Source organism: Nuphar pumila, chromosome 3 (genome assembly GCF_984573655.1).
Source record: "Nuphar pumila chromosome 3, dmNupPumi1.hap1.1, whole genome shotgun sequence".
Classification (NCBI taxonomy): Eukaryota; Viridiplantae; Streptophyta; class Magnoliopsida; order Nymphaeales; family Nymphaeaceae; genus Nuphar; species Nuphar pumila.
This window is the reverse complement of record NC_143251.1, coordinates 13,106,745-13,134,365: the sequence shown is the minus strand read 5'-3', so window position 1 is coordinate 13,134,365 and position 27,621 is coordinate 13,106,745. Positions and strand designations below refer to the sequence as shown.

Here is a 27,621-nt window from a genome sequence, read left to right as displayed (position 1 = left end):
GAGAGAGAGAGAGAGAGAGAGGTTTACATAAACTTAATTAAAAAAATATGATTCTAATATAACATGAAAACTTTCTCCAAAGTGCTAATGATGCAGCTCATACAAAAGGCTTAGATTTTCTTGCATGGGACAGATATTTCTAGGCCTCAGAATCAAATGCACGCTAAAGATGAAAGGTTCAAACTTCAAACCAAGGTCAATAGAAAAGTGAAATATAATTTCAGCAACTTTACGCGGATAAAGGTGTATTGCCAAACCACATTGTAGCCGTATGGTATCATAAGCCATTCATAACATGATAAAATGGATGCGGTATCAACTAGTATTTAAGCAACTGCATTGCAAAGCATATTTAACTTGATCTGGACAACGACCATCCTAAAGCAATATATGCAAGTATCTACAGGACAGCAAATGAGCAATGCCGCATAGAAAACAAATTTATCTCTTGATGTACAACTGGTTATTAAAGACCATAGAACTGCTGAAGGCTCCAGACCGTACAGGACATTATCAGTCCTATAAGTACAATCAACCAGCACCATATAGATACCAAATACTAAAGGTGGTGGCTCAAAAACAAACACTATTTCTGAGCCAGGAATGCGATCATGTTCAACATTGCACTCACTTGGACATCTTACATGTAAAGGAACCATGGGGAAAGAACGCCCCCGGTAATGAAAGCAGATTTGCATACAATGCATAATAAAGAAATAAAACAAACAGCAGCATCACATCAACAGTGTGTATCTAGACGTGTATCACCCCACACTCCCACCTCCACCCCCCTACACCTCACCTGGTTTAGGGTCACAAATAGTTCCTTGGGGTAATGATTATTGTCTTAATTTACATCATCAAAGGACTAATAAATTTTACACCTGAAAGCATCGAAAGAGAACTAAAATAAAATAAGCCCACCCTTCCTCAATTTTATTCCTTGACACCTGGTAGATCAATTGACCATGATAGGTCAACCATTGTCCAGGGAATATGAGACCAGAAACCAGGCAGTCACATTCCCATATATCTTCACCAGTAGGCAGTAGCAGAAAATGCACGCTTCAGGATGGCTGTTGACTTTAAAGGGATCAAGAGTCACGATATATAGGCTGTGGAGTCCATTTAAGGTGCAAGTGCAGCTTTCCAGACTTCGCATCGTCCAGTCGGAATTCATCCTTGAATTCTCCTTCCATTATAACCCTTGTAAGGGTCAAGATGCACCTTCCAATATAGTCCTAAGACCAATACCACCCAGTATCAGTACACATCAAGCAAAGAAAACATTAGCAACTCAGACAAACCATTCAAATGGAGTGGTGACTAATCGCAACGTCTTGGTTCCTGCAGAAATCTGGAAGCTAGACAACCAATATATGCGATCAGATTGACTAAAAAGAATTTTGAAAAAAAAATGGAAGATGGACCACCAAACTTGAAATAAGGTTGAAAATCTTTAGTTAAATTCTAATCAATGGAGTCTACCATTTAAAAAGAATTGGGAGAAATATGTTAGTGATACTGGAGATTAAATTATGAATTCAAAATTTCACACCATCACAAATTGTGAATCCAAATTTTCACATCATAGCAAAATTGGCTGATGGCACGTTTTTAAAAAGAATTAACAAAGAGACACAAGGATGTAAACAAGAATTCAAAACCCAGGGAGATGGAGGATATTTTTATTTTTTTATAACTATCAGAAAAATTCACTAGATTAAGGATTTGTATTCCAGCTTCTAGATTTTCATTACTCTCTTCGAAACCCTGCAGTTGGCTCATCATTTCTTCAACTCTGCCTGGCATCTTAAAAGCTTAATGATAACTAGGAACAGAAAACAAAAATTGTACCTTCTTAAAGGTGTCATGATCATAGACTTCCAAAATCAGCATGTCATGCAATCCATCCTCCACAACAAAGTCAAAGGTCTGATTCCAGATAGGGTTCAGGTTATCATTTACAACCTGCACATATTGATTATCCTCCCTCAGTGAACTGGCTCAGGGCAACGACACTTTTCAAAAAAAATACAAAAGTGAAGTAAAAATACCCTGGTCTTATTTTTATTTTCTGTTTTCTTCAACTGAATGACAACAAAGGGATCGGTCTTTCCCAATAAATCCATCGAAGGCAAATCTTCTGCTGAAATTACAGTCACTGACAGAACACCCCTGATTATCACATCTCTTTTTTTATGTGCACCTCTCCTCTCAGCATCAGAAGTATCAGTTCCGTTTGGTCCACTTTTAAGTGCCTTCTCCAATGAGGTCATTGAAAACCTTGTATCAGCAAATGGATTGGCAAATCCATTGGTCAGGCCATAGGGACAGTAGAGAAGCTCAAATTGTACCTATCAGACAATAATTCAAGAAAAATTATGCACATGTTGAATGTGTGGACTTTCATTGTCTCAAGAAGCTGAACCCATCCTGGTGTCCAATACCAAGACAGAGCTTCCATATTTGCTGATTTAATAACTATGAAGTGAAAACAAAATCACAAAAGACCACCTCTCCTCACAATGGAAAAGTTCTGTAAATCACCCACCATCTTCCCCAACATAAGGATGTATAGAAAAAGAACAAAGCCACTTACCTGACCACGATATTTGTTATCTCGCTGAACCTCCAAATCTTTTACTAATTTTAACCACACATCTTTCACCTTCCCTGGCTCAAGGTCCTTTAGTTTTACTTGAGCGCAGCCAATGAGCTCCGCTGCTTGGATACCTTCATCATCATAGATTTTCACCACTAAATGCTGAGTGGAGGTATCCTCAACCACAAACTCGAAGTGCTCATTCCAGACCGGATGCAAATCATTATTCTGGAATACAGGTGAGGAGGAAAAAAATAAACTCATTTATCAAGCAGGAGGCATGAGCAGAATGTAAGATAAAAACGACTTGGAACTCTGAAGAAATGTATTTCCGGTGAGATCTCACAATTGTTCTGCTTTTCTGCATTTTATCAGGCAATGGCCGTATGTATAATACAGCAAAAGGATCAGATTTCCCTATAATGTCTTTGTTGGTCAAATCTTTTGCCTGCACAAGCTTCACTTCTAATGTTCCAACAGGTTTCAACTCTAAGTCACTGGAAACAAATGATTTTAACTCAGCACATGCCCCCTTAAGATAACATCTATAAAATACATGTGGAACACATACCTGTAGTCACCAGGTACGATGGGTACAACTTTTCGGACTGGCCATGTTATTGAGTCCTCAATAGCATCTCGAATCATTCCCTGATTGAAAATTTGCCCAGATCAAATTTAGGATGGAACACATTGTTAAAACATATGTAATAATACATCTATATATATATATATAAATATAGATGTATATTCACCATAATACCCGATAGGGGTATTATGGTCTTTTCACAAGTACCCAATAGGGGTACTTGTTTTATTTCTTTTCTTTCACTGTTTTTTATTTTTTGTTTTTATTTTTTTAAATATATTTTTGGATACCGAAAAGGGGCCCCACAATGGAGTCGTTGGGGCCCCCAACGGTCACAATTGTGACCGTTGGGGGCTCCCAACGACTCCATTGGGAGCCCCTTTGGTCTCCTTTTCTTATAAATAGGGGGAACCCCCCTTGTATGTGGTATTGCTCTTGAGAGCTCCTCTTCAATAATAGTGATATTATTTTTCATGTGTGTAGCCTTTTTATAAGGCCCTTCGTATATCCCTTAGTGGATTTCCTCTCTTGTGCTTGTTGCACTTGTCCGTGTGGGACATAGTGAATGCTTTAGCATTCTTGGATTCTTCCGCATATTTCATTACATGGTATCAAAGTCATACGATCTTCTAAGGTAAAATCGTGTCTCTCTCTACTTCCTTTCTTTCTCACATCTTCATTGTGTAGCAATGGAAGTCAAGATTGATCTATCATTCAAACTCAATGGGAAAAATTACATGATGTGGGCATCCGCAATGGAGAATAATCTCAAAGGCAAGAAGCTTTGGGGTTATGTAATGGGAACCGTTCCGGAACCCCAACTTAAGCTCACAAAGATGGAAGGAGATCAAGAGAAAGCACTTGAAGGCGATGCTTGTCTCAAGGCCATTGAAGATTATAATCACCAAATGGAAGATTAGGAAAGCAACCATGCAAAAATCCTAGCATGGTTTATGAATAATGTCGAACTCAAGGTATGTGCAAATATTGCAAAATTCCGCCGGGCAAATGAAGCTTGGTTTTTTATGAAGGGTATGTTTACCCAAAAAGATCTTGCAAGAGCTTATTTTTTGCAAGAAAAAGTAAGAACCACAAAACAAGGTGACATGAGCATACAAGATTATTATAGTGCTCTAAATCCTTTGTGGGATGAATTGACTCTTTTAGAGCCTAAATGGATGGCTACGGAGGATGTGGTACTAAGACAAAAACAAATGGAACAAGATAGATTGTTTCAATTTTTATTTGGGCTTCGTCCCGAATTTGAACAAGTGAGATCCTCACTTCTCCATAGATCTACGTTTCCTCCCTTAGAAGAGGCTATTGCCGAGATTACTCAAGAAGAGACTAGGCATAGCATGGGTAAAAGCATAGAGGAAGTTCTTGCCGTATCTAAACCTGGCAATCATGTTAAGACATACAAACCACCTCATTTTGGTAAGCAAGGGAGTGGTGGAAGAAAAATGATCATATGTCATCATTGTTATGAGCCGGGACATATTAAACCCGTTTGCCCAAAGCTAAATGGGGCATTCAAGCCAAAGGTGGCTTCCGTTGAAGAATCCACCACCAAAGAAGATGACGGCAAGAACGGGGATCTCAAAGATACTCTTGGACAAATCTCCTTGGCTCTCCAACAAATTCTAAAGGTCACTTCTTCCACCTCCGGTGCCGCCATTGCCTCATCATCACCTCCCGGTACGTACTCTTGGATTTTAGATTCCGGAGCCTCTTTTCACATGACTCCTCATGAAAATGCATTAACCAATGTACACACCAATTCAAAATTATCTTGTGTCTCTACGGCCGATGGAACTTTTCTCAAAATAAATGGTATTGGAACTCTTGATTCTAAAAATATTCAAAATTTTCTTGTTCCAAAAGTTAGAATAGTTCCTAAATTAAATCTTAACCTCTTTTCCGTTTCTCAAATAGCCGACCATGGATGTGAAATATCTTTCTCATCCCAAGGGTGCTTTGTGCAGGATCTCCGGTCCGGGAAGCGGATTGGGCAAGGCCATAGGAAGGGAGACCTTTATTTTATGGATAACTTAACACTTCAAAATACCTCATTTTGTACTTATGTCCAAGACAAAAATATTGAAACTTGGCATAAAAGGCTTGGACATCCAAGTTACTCTAAAATGTATCTTTTTCCTTTTGGAAACAAGTTTTGTAAAGAAAAAGATATCAATTGCAAAGATTGCATTTTTGGAAAAATGAAGTCTACTCCTTTTCCTATTAGAACCTTTGTGACAACAAGACCTTTTGAATTGGTGCATTCCAATGTATGGGGACCATCTCCGGTTCTATCCAAAGGTGGTTATTCGTATTATGTTACTTTTATTGATGATTATACTAGATATGTATGGATTTATTTTCTTAACTTTAAATCGGAAGTTTTTAACTTCTTCAAAGAATTTCATGCAAAAGTTCAAAATCAATTTCAAAGTCAAATATTCATTCTTAGATCCGATTCGGGTGGAGAGTACTTATCAAATGATTTTCAATCATATCTAAAACAACATGGCATTTGTCATCAAAAATCTTGCCCAAGAACTCCTCAACAAAACGGTCTAGCGGAGAGAAAACATAGACATATTTTAGAAACCACTAGATCCTTACTCATTTCTAAAAATATTCCTAAAAGTTTTTGGGCCGAAGCCATGTTAACCTCCACCTATTTAATCAATAGGATGCCATCTTCAAAATTGAACAATATCTCTCCTTATGAAAAACTTTTTAATATGACACCCGACTACAATCGTCTTCGTATTTTTGGGTGTAAATGCTTTGTTCTTTTGCATAAAAGAGATAAATTGTCACCTAAAGCAATAGAATGCGTATTTTTAGGATATGGTGAAAATCAAAAGGGCTATAGATGCTTTGACTATAAGAACAATAAATTATTTGTCTCCAAAGATGTGACCTTTTTAGAAGATGAAAATGGATTTGAAATTTTGGAAAAACCAAATGAAATTGATTATATGTTTATCAATGATCTTTTACAAGACTCAAATGATGATCTTTTGAGTCATCCGGAATTTTTAGAAAATACTCATGATAATGGTGTATCACCAACTAATGGTGACAATCTCCAAGTGTACACTCGGCGTGAGGAAGCACAACCTATTAGTGCTTTAGAAAAATTCTTGCGGCTTAATGAACCCCTAGAAGAAACCTCTCTTAGGCGTTCTTCTAGAGAATCCATTCCACCAAATAGGTTTGTCTCATATGAAACTCTCTCACCTAAATATAGAGCTTGTCTAATTGCCTTGCATTCTTACTATGAACCTTCCCACTATAATCAAGCAAAAAATATTCCTCATTGGGTTGAAGCAATGAAAGTTGAACTAGATGCTTTAAATAAGGTTAAAACTTGGAAAATAGTTCATCTTCCTTAAAATAAAAAAGCTATAGGATGTCGATGGGTCTACAAAGTCAAAACAAAAAGTGATAGTTCCCTAGAACGTTATAAAGCTAGATTAGTTGCTAAGGGATATTCACAAGAATATGGCATCGATTATGAGGAGACTTTTGCCCCCGTGGCTCGCATGACAAGCGTTAGAACTCTAATAGCAGTAGCATCATCTAAGAAATGGCCTATATTTCAATTAGATGTTAAAAATGTCTTTCTTAATGGTCAGTTGAATGAAGAAGTATATATGGACCCTCCGTCAGGAATTAATGTTAACCAAGGTCAAACTCTTCGGTTATTAAAAGCTTTATATGGTCTTAAACAAGCCCCTAAGGCTTGGTATGATAGATTTAGTGCTATCATGTTAAAATTGGGATTTCGTTCATGTTATACTGACACTGCTCTTTTTGTTAAACGTGCAGGTAATAGTATCATCATCCTTCTGCTTTATGTTGATGATATGATCATCACTGGCAATGATGAAAGTGGTATTCTTAATGTTAAAAATATGTTAAAACATAATTTTGATATGTCTGATCTGGGTTTTCTCAGGTACTTTCTTGGTATAGAAGTAGCATACTCTCCTCGAGGGTATATATTGTCACAGATGAAGCTTGCTGCAGACATATGTTCCAAATCTGGGATTTCAGATGACAAAAAGGTGGAGACTCCCGAGGTTATCAATGTTAAACTACGACTGAAGGATGGAGTTTTGCTGGATGATCCTACGCCCTACAGGCAACTCATAGGCTCCCTCACCTATCTGACTATCACCAGGCCGGATATTGCTCATGTTGTGCACTCTGCAAGCCAATTTCAGCATGCTCCTACATCTGTGCATATGAGTACTGTGCTCCGGATCATTCAATACATCAAAAATACTTTGACTAAAGGGCTATTCTTATCCTCACTCTCTTCCTTAGACTTACTGGCTTATACTGATGCTGACTGGGGAGGAAACCCAAATAATCGAATCTCAACTACTGGCTTTTGTGTTTTCCTAGGAGATTCGCTAATTGCTTGGAGGTGCAAGAAACAGCAGAAAGTCTCATTGTCTTCTACTGAAGCAGAATACAGAGCTATGGCAACTACTACAATGGAGCTTGTGTGGCTTCGAAGTCTTCTTCAAGATATGGGAGTCGAAATTACCGGTGCTTCAAAGCTTTGTTGCGACAACAAAAGTGCCATCTACATTGCCAGCAACCACACCTTTCATGAGAGGACTAAACATATTGAAATGGACTGTCATTATGTACGTGATGAATATCTTCGTGGGACAGTTACACTGCCATATGTCACTTCAGAATATCAACTTGCAGATTTCTTTACCAAAGCCCTGCCTGCTCCTCGCTTCTTGTTCCTTCTTGGCAAACTTTCGGTCATTCCCCCGTAAAGTTTGAGGGGGGGTGTTAAAACATATGTAATAATACATCTATATATATATATATATATAAATATAGATGTATATTCACCATAATACCCGATAGGGGTATTATGGTCTTTTCACAAGTACCCAATAGGGGTACTTGTTTTATTTCTTTTCTTTCACTGTTTTTTATTTTTTGTTTTTATTTTTTTAAATATATTTTTGGATACCGAAAAGGGGCCCCACAATGGAGTCGTTGGGGCCCCCAACGGTCACAATTGTGACCGTTGGGGGCTCCCAACGACTCTATTGGGAGCCCCTTTGGTCTCCTTTTCTTATAAATAGGGGGAACCCCCCTTGTATGTGGTATTGCTCTTGAGAGCTCCTCTTCAATATTAGTGATATTATTTTTCATGTGTGTAGCCTTTTTATAAGGCCCTTCGTATATCCCTTAGTGGATTTCCTCTCTTGTGCTTGTTGCACTTGTCCGTGTGGGACATAGTGAATGCTTTAGCATTCTTGGATTCTTCCGCATATTTCATTACACACATCCAGCACAGAATCAGGCAGGAATCTTTATAAAAAAAATTTAAGAGCATAAACAATATTTGAGACAAGAGAATTTCAATAAAATATCATGGACCTGGAAATGAAATAAGCCTGCCATTCAACAAAAAAAAATGAATGTGCACCATAAGAACAGAACTTAATTGTAAATGATAAGTGGTAAAAGTTTTTTGAAATTTTCAACATCAGCTCAATGAGATGTAGGAAAATCTAGTTAGGATCCAAAACAAAGAAGAAAACTTCTATGAAATTGTGAACAGATATATGGATTATCTTGTCAGTCTCCACATAGACTCAAGCAGTAGTTATAATATATGATTGTGATGTAAAGAATCTAAGCATAATTAAGGGGATAGGTACATCTATCGCATCAGACATCCCAGGAATGGATGATATCTCCCCACCAACAACCTTAAGCGTAAAATCGAGCTTTTTCTGCAAGAAGGTAAGTTCTGCAAGTTAGTATGTATTCTTTTACCATGTCATAATAAATGTTGCTTCCTGGAGAACCACTAAGAGAAACACATGATTCACCTTCTCTCTTAGTGAATATGAAACAGCCCCAAAGCATGGGAACTCCTCCACTAATGGTCTGAAGATTAATCTAAACACCCCAGTAAAGCCAATATCCTTCACCTGAACAAGATAAACGAGATAATTAAAGTACACGGCATAATTACACATCAAAGTGTAAGCATGATTCCTCGACAAACTAGCATATGTCAAGAATCAACTATACTAAAAGAATGTACTTCATCCAAAACATCAGGAGAAAGGATAGAAAGAAGTTACTTCCATGCTACACAAGCAGGAATAAGGGAGAAGAGGGAGCCTAATTAAGTTGGGGAAAACAAGGAGGCCTGACAAACAAACATCATCATCCATATGAAATGGATTCCCACTGATTTTTGTGTCATTTCATTGAGCAACACATCCAAATCAATTCAATGCAACAGAATAAAAGGTATGTAACATAAATGTGATTCAATGAGTAAATCTTTCTTTGTTTCCGTCCTTCCAAACCTTTTCATATCCTGCATTTTTCTTCCTAGAATAACAATTTATTTTTCCAATCGGATCAAATAATGTACACTAAAAAAATCTATATCACATAAGAGATCAGCAGATAACAAACATCCAGCTGCATGTTCTGCACTATTTTGGACTGTTGAGTAATTGAGCTTCCAGAAAAAGTTTTACTTGGAACAAGTTCCTGCCATTTCTGATGGTCCCACCATAGTTTGAAAACCCAATGGTTCGTGATGTAAAGAACCAAAGAGCCTTCAATTACGAACCAAAATGTCAACCAATGTTCCACTTGAGTGGGTAACAATAAAAGTGTTCTCTAAGGAACACACTCACAAATCCCACAAAGTGAACCACACAAGTGTTCTAAAGAACACAGTCACAAATCTCACAAAGGGAATACACAACAAGGCACACAATATAAAAATTATATTTTATTCAATAAAATGAATGTGCCCAAAGCATAAATTATAAAGGGGAGAACACCCCTATTTATACACAAAAAGAAGAGGAGAGAGCAATTGAAAAGAGAGAGAGAGAGAGCATTACAAGGTGGGAGAGAGGCTCCCAATGGCTAGAATTTTGAGCCGTTGGGGTCAAAGTCAAATAAGTTTGACTCCCCCCAACTATATATTATATATTTATTTATATATATAATATATTACAATATATATATATAATATGTATATACAAGTACATATATATGTATATATATATACGTATATATATAATATCATACACATAAATGTATATATACGTATACTTTAACACTCTCTGTCAAACTTAAGGTAGGATAACAAAAAGTTTGCCTAAAAGGAAGTAAAACCTACTAGCAGAGAAATGTTTGGTAAAAAAATTTGTCAACTGGTACTCTGATGTGACATAAGGCAGATCAATAGTTCTTTGAAGATATTCCTCTTGAACATAATGGCAGTCCATATCGATGTGTTTCATGCATTCGTGAAAAGTATTGTTGATGGCAATATAGAAAGCATTCTTGTCGTAATACATCTTTAAAGTTCCTAGAATCTTGATTCTCATATCAGCCAGCAATCTTCTCAGCCACACCACCTCCATTGAGGTAGTAATCATCACCTGCTACTCGGCTTTAATTGAGGAAAGAGAGACCTTTTGTTGTTTTTTGCACATACATGAGATCAATGATTCACCTAGGAAAACACAAAAACATGTGGTTGAGTATCTATTATTAGGATCATCTCCCCAATCTGCATTTGTATATACAAGTAAATCTAATGCAGAAAATGAAGACATAAACAAGCCTCTAGAAATAAAAGTTTTAAGATATCTAATAATATGTAAAACAACTCTCATGTGAACAGATGTAGAAGCGTGTTGAAACTGACTAGTTGTGTGTACAGCGTGTGCTATATCAGGTCTAGTGATAGTCAAGTAAGAAAGAGCTCTGATAAGTTGTCTATAAGGAGTTGGATCATCGAAAGACCCTCCATCATCGATCTTCATCTTGACATTTGTTACTTCAGGAGTGTCAACCTTCTTATCATTTGATATTTCAGACTTAAGAACAATATCAAAAGCAAATTTAGACTGAGATAATAAATACCCTATAAGTGAATAAGCAACTTTTATTCCTAAAAAGTAACGTAAAAAACTCAAATCAGTCATTTCAAAACTAGTTTTAAGAATATTTTTAATATGTCGAACTCCCTATGTGTCTCCTCCAGTGAGTATTATATCATCGACATAGAGAAGCAGAATGACAATATCTGTATTAGAATTCTTAACAAATAAAGTCGTATGATCTAAAGTCAATATCAAGTATAACATTGCTAAATCTATCATACCAAGCTTTGGAAACTTGTTTTAAACCATATAATGCCTTATGCAGACGAAAAGTCTTTCTTTGAGGTATACAGATACCGGGATGTGCCTCCATATACACTTCTTCTATAAGATTGACATTTAAAAGGCATTCTTGACATCCATTTGATATAAGGACCAATTTTTAATTGAAGAAACTACAATGAGGATTCTAATCATGGTCATGTGCGCAATAAGTATAAAGGTTTGTGCATATCCTTTGGCAATTAGCTTAGCTTTGTATCTCCCAAGAGTCTCATCACTCTTGGTTTTAATCTTATATATTCACCTATAACCTATAGGTTTCTTTCCCTGAGGAAGATTTTGAATAGACCAAGTTTGAGCATTTTCTAATGCATGTAGTTCTATTTGCATGGTTTTAACCAGAGTTATCGGAAGCACCTAGGTAAGTGGGGAAGCGCGCTTTCCCGAAACACGCTTCGAAAGCACGGAACGTCGCGCTTCCGAAACGCGCAGGGAAGCGCCCTTTTTAAATGAGAACTGCACTTCCCTTTATGGGAAGCACACTTTCCTTTAATGGGAAGCGCGCTTCCCATCACGCTTCCCCCGCGTTTCCCCCCTACTTCCCCAATTTTTTCAATTTTTTGTATTTTTTTTCGCTTCCCCCTCACTTCCGGTTCGCTTCCTAGGTCGCTTCCGAGATGATTCCCGCTTCCTAAAATTTTGAAAGTACCTCGCTTTCTGCTCCCGCTTCCCGTATCGCTTCTCGCTCCCGCTTCCTTGACTGGCAACCATGGTTTTAACCCATTCGAAGTATTCTTTGGCTTGAACATAAGATGAAGATTCAACATATGAGTGAATTAAGGCTATGCATGGTTGATATTTAGATGAAAAAGAATCATATGAAACAAATTTTGATAGAGGCTTTGAAACTCTAGATGATTTCCTAGTTTGCAATTCTTCTTTATCTAAATTAGAAAATTTTTCAAGTGCACATGGAGGTTTAGGCATTCCTGTCTAGAGTATTGTAAACAAGTTTGATCATCGTGAGGAGCTTCATTAAGAGACTCCTTATCTCTTGATTCAATGACATTTTCAAAATCATAGTCACAATCACAATCACAATCACAATCACAATCACAATCACAATCACAATCACAATCACAATCACAATCACAATCACAATCATCAACATCTTGGTTGGAACCAAGATCAAATAAAAACGAGTAATCAGTTACCTCCTTTGTTTGATCTTTATCAAAGAATTTTTTTTTCCAAAAAAGTTACATTTCTAAAAATATACAATTTTTTAGTCTTAGGATCATAACACCTGTATCGCTTTTGGTTGTAAGCATAACCAAAAAAGGCACAAGGAATAGCTATAGGAGAAAACTTGGCATTTTTGTTAGTTAATACAAAACATTTGCAACCAAAAATTCATAATCTAGCATAGTCAGGAGAGAGTTTAGGAAAATTTTCAATAGGTGAAATATTTTGTAAAGAGGATGAAGGCATTCTATTTATAAGATAAACAATCGTCAAGACAGCTTTTGCCCAAAACCTCTTAGGCAAATGACTAGCAATAAGCAAGGTTCTTCAAATTTCAATGATATGTTTATGTTTTCTTTCGGCAAAACCATTTTGTTGTGGTGTGTGAGGACAAGATCTTTGATGTGTGATGTCATGAAGTTTAAGATAATCTTTAAAATTATTTGATATAATTTTTTCCCTGAATCAGTAAGAAATATAGAAATTTCATTTTTAAACCGTTTACGGTGGTTTGGACATATTCGGCGAAGGCCTAATGATGCTCCAGTTAGAAGGATGGAGAAATGGGAAAATATATTAGTTAAAAGAGGTCGGGGTGGGCCTAGGAAGACATGGATGGAGATTATAGGAAAGGATATGAATGCTTTGAACCTCACCGAGGACATGGCATTAGATAGAAATGATTGGAGGAGAAGGATTCATGTGGAAGACCCAGAATGATTTTCTTTTTTGGTTCATATCGCCGACCCCAATTGTTTTGGGATGAAGGCGTAGTTGTTGTTGTCGTATGTTGCTATGTGTCGTTCAATTCTTGAGTTTTGTATAATGTTTTTGAGTCTTGGAAATCATCTTGGAGTGCATTGGAATCCGCACTATTTCGTGACATGGTATCAGAGCAAGGCATCGATCTTGAAAAGAATTCATATTGGTAAATGAAATGAATTCAAAGGTGTTGCATTCCGATATGTATCTTTGGCAGCTTGTCTTTTATATGAATGATAAGTTTTAAAAGGAAGTTATGTTAAAAATAAATATTTTTTGTGAAGTATGTGAAACATTGTGATGCTTTGATATGTCTTAGATTATGGATATGGGTAGTGTAAAACTATATTTTGCATATGCTTCTACACACTCATTTCATTTGATCAAAAAATATTTGTTTTTGTATTGTTTCTCATTGTGTATCCGCTTGTGGGATTTTTTATTGTGTTCGTTTAAAATACCTCTTTTTTGTGCCCTTTGTGGCTATTGTGAGTGTATTTCTTAGAGAACACATTTGTGGTTATCCTTTAAAGTTGAATATGTAGCTTCTTATAATATTATGTGTTTTGAAAAAATACTAAAAATTATATTTCTTGACATATTATGGACTATCTTTGAAATTTTTATGATGTGATTAAGCATAATCCCTTATCGTGATCTATTTTTAATGAGGTTTATTTAATGTGTTATTTCATATATATTTGAGCAATATTGCTCTATTAAGTAAAGATTTTTTTTCAAATAACAAGTGTTGGATTAAGATTTTTCTTTTTTTTGCCTTAATTATTGAAAGGCATAAACTTGACTTGTTATCATATAAAATGTATTTATCTTTTGAAATCTCTCTTACATATTGATATTTTTGAGAATCTCCAATTTGATTGTCTTTAATTGCTTTTGAGCTCTCTTAAATAAAGTTCTTCTAGTTTTTACTTGTTGTATTGCATTTCTTAAGGCTTGGCTATTGTCTCATTGTAGACTTTGTGTTTGTATTTTCCTTGTGCCATCGTGCATGTCCATTATTGGACTTGATTAATGTTTGTTGCTCTTTTAGATTATATTTTTGCATACTTCATTACATTGCTTCATAATAGACTTATGATTTAGCTCTAACTTCTTAAGTCATATATGTTTTTATCTCTTTAATGAGATTTATTGATCTTTTGTATATGATTTGCTTAGTACACTTTGTTCGCATTGGTAGACTTATGATCTTTTGTGAGATTTTCAAACTTCATAATTCCACCACCTCTATAAAGAGTGCCTATATTGGGCATAACTCGTTATTTGCTTATTCAAAATTATGAAAATTGTCATAAGGCATCTTGTATTGCATATAATTGCATCAATTAACACTTGTTGTGCATATGATTGCACTATATTTATTCAAAATTACATCTACCATTATTAGGATTTGATTTGATACTTTATTTTTCAAATTGGTTCTTACATATGAACTCACTTATTTGAAAATTGATTTTTGTGAGTATTTATTGCCTCCTTATGGAATTTATGTTGTCCATCACAGACTTTTATATGATACATCATTCTTCGTGGTTTTGTTATTATTGAATCAGAGATGTTTGTTGGGGTGAGTTGTGTGCATCTCATTTTATGTCATTTTAGATTGTCAACTTATAGTTTGACTCTAACTGGTAGTTATGTGATCTCTAATTGTGAGTATGTTGAATCACTCATTTGTTTTTATCCATTGTCTTTATTATGAATGCTTATAATTTTGTGTATCTATGATGGCTATTTATTTTTTAAATCATTGATATTTTTATTGATTGCATTAGTGTGTTTCCATTACAAGCCTTCTTACCTCTGGTGTCTTCTTCTTTTTATGCCTCTTATCTAAGTGTCATTATATGTAGACAAAAGATGTTTGTTCACACCTTCGTGTGTGTTTTTTAGCCCTTTATTGGCATTGAGATTATACTCTTGATCTAGTAGCTGATACACTTGTTTTTTTAGTGTCATTTTATGTAAACAAGAAATGTTATACACTTGTTTTTTAGTGTCATTATATATAGACAAGAGATGTTTATTCACACCTTCGTGTGTGATTTTAGCCCATTGTTAGCATTATACTCTTGTTCTAGTTGTTGATACACTCATTTCAAGTATCACTATATATAGACAAGAGATGTTTATTTACACATTCATGTGCATTTTTTAGCCCTTCGTTGGCATTATGCTCTTGTTCTAGTCGCTAATACACTTGGTTTTAAGTGTCATTATATATAGACAAAAGATGTTTATTCACACCTTCATGTGTGTTGTTGGCTCTTTAGTGACATGATGTTTATGCTCTTGATCTAGTCGCTAATACACTTAATATTTGAGGTTTGGAGGACTAGGAGGTGATTACTTGTGGTGGTTAAACCAATGTTCTAATTTACAAAATTCATTCAGATGTTTGAGAATTTTTTAAATCTATCTGTGATTTGTCTAAACTCATTTTCTCTTTTATGAGAAATGGTTGTTGAAATATGTTCATACATTTTGCATTGTATATGCTTTAGTTGCATGAGTTATCCAATGCTTAATTGGCTTGCATAACTAGTATAAGGTTATGTTTTTCCAAGCATGTATTCAATGAACAAATATATATTTTGCTTATATTGACCTTTCTTGGCTCTTTGTATTGTCTCATAATGGACCTATACTTATGCAATTTTGTGTTTGTATCATGGTTGCCAGTTGAGGAAGCGAGAGCGGGAAACGATGCACTTTCAAAATTTTAGGAAGGGGGGAAGCGTGGGACCACTTAGGACCGATTCGGAAAGTGTCTCGGAAGCGACCTAGGAAGCGTCTCGGAAGCGAGGGGGAAGCGAAAAAAATAAAAATAAAAAATACAAAATACAAAAAATTGAAAAAAACAGGGAAACCGAGGGGGAAGCGTGATGGGAAGCGCGTTTCCCATTAAAGGGAAGCGCATCCCCCATTAAAGGGAAATGTGTCCCCCATTAAAGGGAAGTGTGCTTCCCAAAAAAGGGGGACGCTTCCCCCCACGCTTCGGAAGCGCGACGTTTCGCGCTTCCGAAGCGCGCTTCGGGGAAGCGCGCTTCCCCTTTTAGCTAGGCGCTTCCGGTAACCCTGGTTTATATTGTGCTTTTTTATCTTTATGTTGTTAATGCTTGGACTTGTATATGCTTTTGCACTTTATTTTTTGTAAATTCCACATATTTTATTACATGCTTTTCTAAGCATTTCATTAGTAATATCTCGTATGTGTATGCCTATAATGGCTATTGTGTACATTTGATTGCTCTTGAGTGCGTGGATACTTCTATTTTACTTGTGTGAATCCTCGTTGAGATTCTCTTATTTTTTGCTTATTTTCAAGTATGTGTTCTTGAAAGTTTGTTTATTTATTAATTGATCTATATGTGACTTCTTTATTGGTTCTAAATTATTGCATGGTTCAATCATATATGCAGTAATTATTAGTTTAAATATTGCTTCTAATTGATCCATGCATATTTATATATTCTGTTGTGTAAAGATGGTTTGTTATTGAGTTATTCCTTCATAGTATTAATAATGATGAAAAATTTATGATTCATTAATGTCTTTGGGGATAAATATGTATATGCATGATTTTCATTATTTTCATCTCTCGTAATATTATTCTATTATGGTTGAGTTTGACAATGACTATCATGTTTATAATTAATGAATGTTCAAAATTTTTACTTTAAATAATTTTGAAAAATATTAAAATTGACTTATTTTGTACGTATCTTATGCTTGTGTGCTTGGCCATTCTCTCTCCATAATATATATATATATAGTTATATAGTTATATAGTTATATAGTTATTTCTTGTTAGATTGCTCTTTTTTTTTTACCCTCATTTATAGGTTCTTCAAATATTGGCGGGATGAATAATTCTAAAGACATTTCAAGAGTATCAAATATTGATGATATTGAAGATCCTTTATGTAATAGAGCATGTGATTGAGCACCCTTTGAAGAAGGGGTCAAATGGACAAACTTGATGAAGTTTACGAAGACATCTTGTGTAATGGGTTTCTTTTTTTTTAATTTCAAACTGACAGTGAAACAATGTAAGTTTGAGGGGGTGTTAAGATTAATGTAATATATATATATATATAATAATGATATATATAATATATATATATGGGAGAAGTCAAACTAGCTTTGACTTACTCCCAACGGCTAGAATTCTAGCCGTTGGGAGCTCTCTCTCCCATTTAAGAGTTTCCCCCCTCTTTTCTTCTTCTCTTCTCTTCTCTATAAATATGGGAGGGTGTGTGCCTTTGTAAGGTGAGAGAGTGATGGGTAGTATTAGGGTTTTTCATTATTTTTCGTTGAGTGTGTTGCAGTGAGACTTGAATGTAATTTTATTTTTTTATTTTTTTTAATGTTCATTATGAATAAAATTAGTTTTTTACATGTTGATATGTGTTTTTCAATTCTTAAGTTTGGTATAATGGTTTTAAATCTTAGAGTGCATTGGAATCTGCACCATTTCGTAAGAGAATCTCACTTCCTAGGAAGCTCGATTCAAAAGCACGAAGCAACCCACCTCAAAAATGAGCAGAAAGCAGTTACCAATCCAAATTTCTATTATGACAAATCCTAACCCCTCATATTCAAAAAAGTGGTTCTTGAGAGGAAGGAATTGGGATTTTTTAAACAATTATTTTATGAAGTTATTAGTTTTTTTAACAAAAAAGTACCATTTGTTTCTTATCATGTTTATTTAGGTTCTAAATACTTAATTAGACATTGGCATAATTTTTTTCTTAAAATCATTAATGCCTACATTTACAAAGTAAATTACGCAAGTGTCATTTTTATTTACATGTTTATTTCCACATTGATTTTTTTTAATAAAGTGAGTTGGGATGTCTTACAATAGCTTGTTGTTTATAATATTTATGTATTACAATAGTTTTTTCTTACTTTCCTCACCTCTCCATAACTTCACACAGAAGTCCTACTTTTCTTCCCAAACTTCTCTTTGGTTTGCTCTCTCTTCTAGCTTCCCCAATCCTTTCTAACTTCTAAAATTTTAGCTTCTTGCTTCAAATTCCCACATTGCTTCCAACTTTTGCATATCCACACTGGCAACTATGGGAATGGCCTACAACCCGGGTATAACAATTCTTGGTTCAAAATATCATTAATAAGCTAACTGCAGCCATTAACTATAGAATAAAAAGGTTGACTTTGAACGGTGACTTATCGATAGACACATTTTTAACCAACTTGTGAAATCACGACTTCATTGGTTACCTGGATAGGGAGTGACACACCAAGTTTAGTACAAACATCAAGTATTATGCTTGGATTACCATCCCACTGCATTTCCAACTCCATAGTAATCCCACTTTTTCCATCATCTACAATTGCAACCCCTGTTGAGACACAAAGAACATGCATGAACTTAAGAAGTTTGCTTCAAATAAAATAGTCGACAAAGTTAACTCCAACATGTTGAAAGGGAAAAGACTTTCATATGTGAAATCTCACTTAACAAGCACAAACTGGTAATAGAAGGTATGTTATTTGCAAGAAAAAAATGAAGAAACTTGAAGAAGAAAAAAACATAAATTCATCAACCTAACTATTTAGCACGATATAGAGATTGATCTCCCAAATTTTTCCAAAGTGATGCAAAATCAGATGACCATCATCATTTCAGCAACAAGTATATAAGAAAATATAGAAGTATCTAAAGGCCAACCCCCTTGTCTTAATCAGAATTTATTTAATAATGAAAGAAAAACAAGCTCCAATAACATCAAATTTGACAAGTCCAAATAAAACATTGGCGCAGATGGCACACTTGATATCACAAGTGATCAACTTACAGGTAGGAATGGATGTTGCAAGTAACAAACATTTACACCACAGAAACACAAAGCCAGAAGCACGATCACTAGTTTATGAAGCTAAATAAACAATAGAGTAGAGTTAACAAACACAATTACAAATAACTAAAACAAAGTAAACAATCAAGCTGATCTGAAATCAATATGAAAGATCATAGTTCATGATACATAAAAGTAAAAAACATTTCATGTAATACCTCACAATTTTAGTTTTCTAAAATCTAAACTCTAACTCTAGATAACCTAAAACTAAGCTTAAGAACTTTCTCTGATTTTTTAAGTTGGCAGTAGGATAATGGGTCATGACCACAAATATTGCTGATATTTTCATGATTTAATCAGATGTCGTGATAATCACGTTCTTTTCACGAGATTTTTAAAATCTCGCTCATATTGAATATTTCACGATTTTATCATGAAATATTCTCGATTTTATCGCAACTTCTAAAACAGCAAAGACACCGAAAAGTATTTGTTGAAAGTGGAACATTTAAAGCCCACTTTCCAATAAAACATTCAAAAAGAAGTTGCTGACATGGAGTAATTCCACGTGAACTCTTTGAAACTTGAGTGGAAGAGCTGGGGAGAACCACTGTATTTATAGAGGTGGGAGAGGGGGGGTGCCTTCCCTCCCCGTCTTAATATGGGACTATTGTTGTGTCCCATGTAGTCATCTTCGGTATTAACCTCTTATAGGCTATAATACGGTTAATACCTGTTTTGTGTGGATGTTATTATAATAAAGTGTGTGGGTTTTTTTCATAATGAAGTAACATCTTACAACCCACCATGCTATAGCTTATATTTTTTATTACATATTTATTTAAAATATTTTTAAAACCCGAATTTTTCCCAAGATTTTCCCGATAAAAATAAAAAATTTCCAAATCTCCCAAGATGTTTCATCGCCGAGAACGTGATTTGTGACTATGTAATGAGTCATCGGACTCGTCTTTATCGAACATATAATGTTTAGAATCCAGGATAACCTCTGGCAATCACTATGTCTTCCTTCTATGCATTTCTACAGGCTAGCAACAATCTCAACAGAAAGAATAGCTAATTGAGAAGAACTATATCATACTATGCAGTTGCCTTGTCCAACAACATGCACTTAAAATTTTACAGCCCACCATGATTTACCTGTAATGAAAAGAGGCGGAAGCACCAATAGAGCAAATGTCACTCTTAAAGAGTGACCACTAAAGCCAAGAACACAAACACCAAATGTGCACACACAAACACTCTCAAATATGGAAATGACTTAAAGTCATAAGTTGGATATTATTGAAGAAGAGAAGAGAGAGGGGTATAAAACCCATACATGAGAAGGAGAACACCTCCTCTATTTATAGAGGAGGGAGGCTCTAAAGAAGAGACTACAAGGGGGCTCCCTTGTAGTCGTTGGGAGCTCCAACGGTCAGAAATATGACCGTTGGGGCCCCAACGACTACAAGAGTGGGGCCCCTTGTGGTCATCCTAAAGTGAAAAAATAAAAAGACAAAAAAGTAAAAAGGAAAAAGGAAAAAGGAAAAAAGATAAAAAAGAAAAAGAAAGGTACAATGACAGAATTACAATAATACCCCTATCGGGTATTTCAATAAATTAGAATATGTATATATATACATATATGTATACATATACTTGTATATATACGAATGTATATATATAAGTATATGTATATATATATATATATATTTTAACACGCCCCCTCAAACTTTACGGGGAGAAGACCGAAAGTTTGCTAAGGAGAAACATGAATCGTGGAGTTGGGAGCGCCTTGGTGAAGAAGTCAGCTAGTTGATGCTCTGAAGTAACATATGGTAATGAGATAGTCCCTCTGAGGTATTCGTCTCGAACATAATGGCAGTCCATTTCAATATGCTTGGTCCGCTCATGAAAGGTGTGATTACTAGCAATGTAAATCGCACTTTTGTTGTCACAGCAGAGCTTGGTGGGAGTAGAAATGGGGACGCCCATGTCAGCAAGGAGACTTCTGAGCCATACGATTTCCATAGTTGTCATTGCCATGGCCCGATATTCAGCTTCAGTGGATGACAGTGAGACCTTCTGCTGTTTCTTGCATCTCCACGAAATGAGGGATTCACCTAAAAAAATACAAAGACCGGTTATTGAGATACGATCATTGGGATTTCCTCCCCAGTCAGCATCAGTAAAAGCAATTAAGTCAAGAGAGGAGGAAGAGGATAAGAAGAGTCCTTTGGATATAGTATTTTTGATATATCTGACAATTCTCAATACGGCTGCCATATGAACTGAAGTAGGTGCATGCTGAAACTGGCTTACTGCATGAACCGCATGAGCAATGTCAGGATGTGTGATGGATAGATAGGTGAGAGATCCGATTAATTGACGGTAGGGGGTTGGATCCTCGAGAAGAACACCATCTTCAAGTCTCAGTTTTGCATTAATGACTTCAGGAGTCTCAACTTTCTTTTCATCAGATATTCCTAATTTGGCACAAATTTCAGCAGTTAATTTCATCTGAGATAAGATGTATCCTCGCGGGGAATAAGCCACTTCAATCCCTAAAAAATATCTCAAATAACCAAGGTCAGACATATCAAAAGTTTCTTTTAACATGATATTTACATTATCTACTCCCTTTTTGTCATTCTCAGTGATGATCATATCATCAACATACAGCAGAAGCATAATAATGGAGTCACCTGTCCTTTTAACAAAAAGAGCAGTGTCAGTATAACAAGAAGAAAAACCTAAATTTATTAATACATTACTAAACCTATCATACCAAGCTTTAGGAGCTTGCTTAAGACCATATAAGGCCTTTTTTAATTTCAAAATTTTTCCATTTAAATCCATACCCGGAGGCGGTTCCATATACACTTCTTCATTTAAATTACCATTCAAAAAGGCATTTTTGACATCTAGTTGAAAGATTGGCCATTTTTTAACTGCGGCTATAGCAATAAGAGCTCGAACACTAGTCATTCGAGCAACGGGGGCAAAGGTTTCATCATAATCTACCCCATACTCTTGGGCATATCCCTTGGCTACCAACCTAGCCTTATATCTTTCCAATGAACCATCACTCTTAGTTTTCACTTTAAAAACCCATCTACATCCAATGGGTTTCTTGTCATTGGGAGGATCAATGATTTCCCAAGTTTGTGCCTTTTTAAGGGCATTAAGTTTAAGTTGCATAGCATCATTCCAATGAGCATATTGCTTAGCATCATTGTAATGAGATGGTCCATGAAAGGAGTGAAGAGCAAGTAGACATGCTCGAAAATTAGGCGAAAAAGAGTCATAAGAAACAAATCTATTTGGTATTTTAGAAATCCGATTTGACCTTCTTTGAGAAGTCTCTTCGATGGAGTCATTTTGGGAAAATCTTTCAAGGGCACAAGGAGGATTCCTTTCATTCCTTCTAGAGTAGACTTGTATTTGTCTTGAAACATTTTGTTCTAAGTTTTGATCATCGCTTGGATGTTCAACAAGATCTTCACTAAGGGATTCATTAGGATCAATATGATCATCTTTAGGCAATAAGTCAAATAAGAATGAATAATCAATATTTTCATTTGGTTGGTGCGAAAAACCACTTTCCTCTTCAAGGAATGTGACATCTTTAGAGATATAAAGCTTGTTTTTAAGTATGTCAAAACATCGATATCCTTTTTGTTTTTCGCCATATCCCAAAAAAATGCATTCAATAGCCCTAGGGGAAAGTTTATCATTCTTGTGGGTTAAAACAAAACATTTACATCCAAAAATTCTTAGTCTTTTATAATCGGGAGACATATTGTAAAGTTTTTCAAATGGAGAAAGATTTTTCAAGGAGGACGAAGGAGTTCTATTGATAAGATATGAAGAGGTTAGAACCGCCCAAAAAGATTTTGGAATGTTTCTTGAGATTAATAACGTTCTTGTAGTCTCTATTATGTGCCTATGCTTTCTTTCCGCAAGGCCATTTTGTTGCGGAGTGTTGGGGCAAGAACGTTGGTGAAAAATTCCATTTTCTTTCAAATAGGTTTGAAAATCATTGGACATATATTCGCCTCCCGGATCGGATCTAAGAATAGATAGATTTCCCAAAAATTGGTTTTTGACCATTGCACGAAATTCTTTAAAGAAGGAAAAAACTTCGGATTTACGAATTAGGAAGTAAATCCATGTGAATCGAGTAAAATCATCAATAAATACCACGTAATACGAAAAACCACCTTTAGACAAAATAGGGGAAGGTCCCCATACATCGGAATGAATAAGTTCAAATGGCCGAGTGGTAAAGTAACTTCTTTGTGGAAATGGAATAGCTTTAGATTTCCCAAAAATGCAATCTTTACAAGTCATGTGATTGTCTTTACAAGTATTGTTCAAAAACGGAAAAAGAGACATTTTTACAAAATTTGGATGGCCAAGTCTCTCATGCCATATTCCAATACTTTTGTCCTTTACAAGATTACACGATGGCTTAGATGGAAGAGTCAAAAAATCCATAAAATAGAGGTCACCCCTTCTATGGCCTTGCCCAATCAGCTTCCCTGACTGGAGATCCTGCACGGTGCAATCCTTGGGTGAGAAAGAGACTTGGCATCCATGATCGGTAATTTGAGATACGGAAAAAAGGTTTAAATTTATTTTAGGAACGATTCTTACTTTAGGAACAAAAAAGTTTTTAAAATTAAGAGATCCAATACTTTCAATTTTTAATGATGTACCATCGGTCGTTGAAACACAAGATATAGGTTCGGAAAAAATATTTGAAAGAGAATTTTTATGAGATGTCATATGAAAAGAAGCACCGGAGTCTAGTATCCACATGCCTGGAGGAGATGAAGAGTAGGCAATGGCGGCCCCGGATGTTGAAGGAGAAGCCTTGAGTAGATGTTGGAGAACTTCGGAGATGTGATTTAGAGTTTCTTTGATATCTCCTTCTTTGGTGCTTTCTTCCTTCTTTGGAGAATCTTCTCCAACCGCGGCAACTTTTCCTTTAAGCTTTGGGCAAACCGGTCTTATGTTCCCCGGTTCATTACAATAATGGCATATAATCCCCTTTCTAGGTCCATAGTTATTTTTGTTAAAGTGGGGAGGTCTATATGCTTTAACATTAGATCCGGGCCTAGTAACGGCCAAAACATCATCACTCTTAATGCTCAAACCAAGTCGAGTCTCTTCTTGACATATCTCGGCAAGGGCATCTTCAATAGGTAGGGCTTTGCTTCTATGGAGAAGAGATGCCCTTACTTGTTCAAATTCCGGGCGAAGTCCATGAAGGAATTGAAAAAAGTGCTCCTTTTCAATTTGTTCCCTTCTTAGCTCAATATCTTGTGGAGCAACCCACTTAGGCTCAAGAAGAGCAAGCTCATCCCAAAGGGGGGTTAGAGAGCTAAAGTAGTCCCGGACACTCATGTCCATTTGTTAGGTAGAACGGATTTTCTCTTGACAAAAAATTTGTCGAGCAAGATCCTTTTGGGTATACATACCCTTAAGAAAAAACCAAGCCTCATTGGCCCTTCTAAATTTGGCAATATTAGCACAATTTTTAAGATCTACATTGTTCATAAACCATGCCAAAATTTTGGCGTGGTTACTTTCCCAATCCTCAATTTTGGATTGATGTTCATTAATGACTTTGATGCGCTCATCGCCATCTAAAGCCTTCTCAATCTCATTTTCAATTTTGGTGAGAACAAGAGAGGGTTCGGGAGTAGTTCCCATAACAAAACCCCAAAGTTTCTTACCTCTTAGGTGATTTTCCATAGCGGAGGCCCACATGAGGTAGTTGGACCCATTTAGCTTAAAAGAGAGCTCCACTTTAGAGTCACGTTCCATCGGCACCAAATATTCTTCTCTTCTTCAAAAACTTTGAGAGGCACGCGTTCCAAGATGATAAAAGAGAAGCCCAATCACCAACCGTGCTTTGATACCATGTAATGAAAAGAGGCGGAAGCACCAATAGAGCAAATGTCACTCTTAAAGAGTGACCACTAAAGCCAAGAACACAAACACCAAATGTGCACACACAAACACTCTCAAATATGGAAATGACTTAAAGTCATAAGTTGGATATTATTGAAGAAGAGAAGAGAGAGGGGTATAAAACCCATACATGAGAAGGAGAACACCTCCTCTATTTATAGAGGAGGGAGGCTCTAAAGAAGAGACTACAAGGGGGCTCCCTTGTAGTCGTTGGGAGCTCCAACGGTCAGAAATATGACCGTTGGGGCCCCAACGACTACAAGAGTGGGGCCCCTTGTGGTCATCCTAAAGTGAAAAAATAAAAAGACAAAAAAGTAAAAAGCAAAAAGGAAAAAGGAAAAAGATAAAAAAGAAAAAGAAAGGTACAATGACAGAATTACAATAATACCCCTATCGGGTATTTCAATAAATTAGAATATGTATATATATACATATATGTATACATATACTTGTATATATACGAATGTATATATATAAGTATATGTATATATATATATATATATATATATTTTAACATTACCAACCCACAAAACAACACTATAATAATTTCTTTTCCTTTGACTGGTTTGCAATATCTTCGCCTTGGGTCACTTATGTCCCTTCAATCTCTTCCTACCTCTATCGATAAATCTAACACAAAAACCCCAAAACAATGGATAATTTGCACAAGTATGTGAAAAGAGTAAGTAATATGAGCACATCATTTTACGAACTTTGATAGGTCTTTCGATGTGCAAAGATTGCAGTACCATTGTGTGTCCACGCTAAATGATGTTTTAGTTGAGACAACCCGCAGAAATGATCCTTAAAGTTGAATAATTTGAAGTCATATGCTTATAGCTACTCTAACTTTTACATATCTAAGCAAGAGAGAAGGATTTGTTACCTTAAAACCTAAAAACATTGTTGAACAGTATAGATCACCTTCCTTCACCTTAACAATCGGAAATCCACCCTTTTCTCACTCAAAATCAGATTCTAGAGTGAAGAACCTAAAAACTCTAAAATTTCCATGGTTGAAAGTGCTAGATCTCACACCTAAAGCTCCCCTCATGACTTAGTGTTTGGAAGTCAGATATGACCCTTAGAAGTGAGAAAGGCTTATCCAAACCACTTAAAAAATGTCAAAAATACAGTCCAAAAATATTAAGTCACAGTAGTATCGATAATTTGGTATCATATATACCTTGGATTATAGTGTAGCATATGATATGCAATTATAGCGTACTATACGTACAATATAGCACCGACACACCCCTAGAACTAGTTTCAGGGGTGTAGCAGGTTTTGTCTTTTCCGAAGAGAGTGTTGCATTGGAACACATTGTACAAGATCTTACAACTTTTGCAACACTACTGTATACAAAAACCAAGGAACATGAGAATATCCAACACATGTTTAGACTTTGGACTAAACACACACCAATTGAACATACAATCTAGTCCTGCTTTCCAAATATCCTACTCCCATAATAGTTAGGTCAATGGGTTATTAAAATAAGTTGTGTTTTTCAAAGTAAAGCTTCCAGTAGATCAGGTGCCCCCAAGTAAAGAGCTATATTGTGAATCAATCATCTTTGTGAAGTTGTTGTTCCGAAGGATTCAGTTGACATGAGAGGGGCCCGCAATGCATAAAGCATGTTAGAGATCCAATGCCTCTTTGCTGGTCCATGAGATATAACCTCCAAATGGCCAATTGTAGCTAAGGCCCCCCAAATATTTGGGAGTTGTTATTGTCCATGGACTTGCCAGTCATCAATAAGATCACCACAAATTCATACCCCCAACAAATTTAAAAATGACATGGCATTCTTGAATCATTAATTGCAACTACCATGAACATTTTTGTGATGTTATAACGAATAGAGCTCTCTCTCCACACACACACACACACACACACACACACACACACATATATATATATATATATATATATATATATATGTGTGTGTGTGTGTGTGTGTGGAGAGAAAGGGAGAGAGGGAGCCACATCTTTTGGTGGGCATTAACAAATTCAACATAATAATGTGTACGTGTGTGTCTGTGTGTCTATGTGTCTATATATGTATGTATGCATGTGTACAAGCACACACACACATTCCACTGGTCGTTCATTATCAACTGTGATTGCATTTGATATGTGTATCCAACTACATCCTACCCTTGATTTATAAACTAAGGGTGTGCTTGGATGCCCAGTAAAAAAGTTGTTGAGGATGATCTTATCATGAAGAAAGAGTCGCTAGGGTCCCCCAACAACTTTTTTCTCTCCATAAGACAGGAAAGAAAGCCCCCTGCCAACACAAAAAGGAGGGGAGTTTTTATCCCGTGTTTGAATGCATCCGCAGGACCCACCAAAACACAGCTGTCTTTATCCCCAGCA

General features: G+C 35.9%; 1 protein-coding gene across 2 annotated transcripts in view; it reads right to left on the bottom strand.

Moving 5' to 3' along the window:
* Positions 1–573: 573 nt before the first annotated feature.
* The window catches only part of LOC149842023 (synaptotagmin-5-like), a 29,784-nt gene continuing 2,736 nt past the window's right edge, over positions 574–27,621 (bottom strand). Inside the window, exons 5-13 of one of the 2 annotated variants that reach the window (XM_089998842.1) lie at positions 18,674–18,795; positions 9,080–9,181; positions 8,906–8,980; positions 3,177–3,256; positions 2,952–3,102; positions 2,603–2,833; positions 2,058–2,357; positions 1,858–1,971; positions 574–1,241 (exon numbers count right to left, since the gene is read on the bottom strand). In XM_089998842.1, the coding sequence (XP_089854968.1) occupies positions 1,095–1,241; positions 1,858–1,971; positions 2,058–2,357; positions 2,603–2,833; positions 2,952–3,102; positions 3,177–3,256; positions 8,906–8,980; positions 9,080–9,181; positions 18,674–18,795 (1,322 nt within the window). In that variant the 3' untranslated portion in view covers positions 574–1,094. The remainder of the gene's footprint in view (positions 1,242–1,857; positions 1,972–2,057; positions 2,358–2,602; positions 2,834–2,951; positions 3,103–3,176; positions 3,257–8,905; positions 8,981–9,079; positions 9,182–18,673; positions 18,796–27,621) is intronic. The other variant, XM_089998843.1, reaches the window with a different exon arrangement.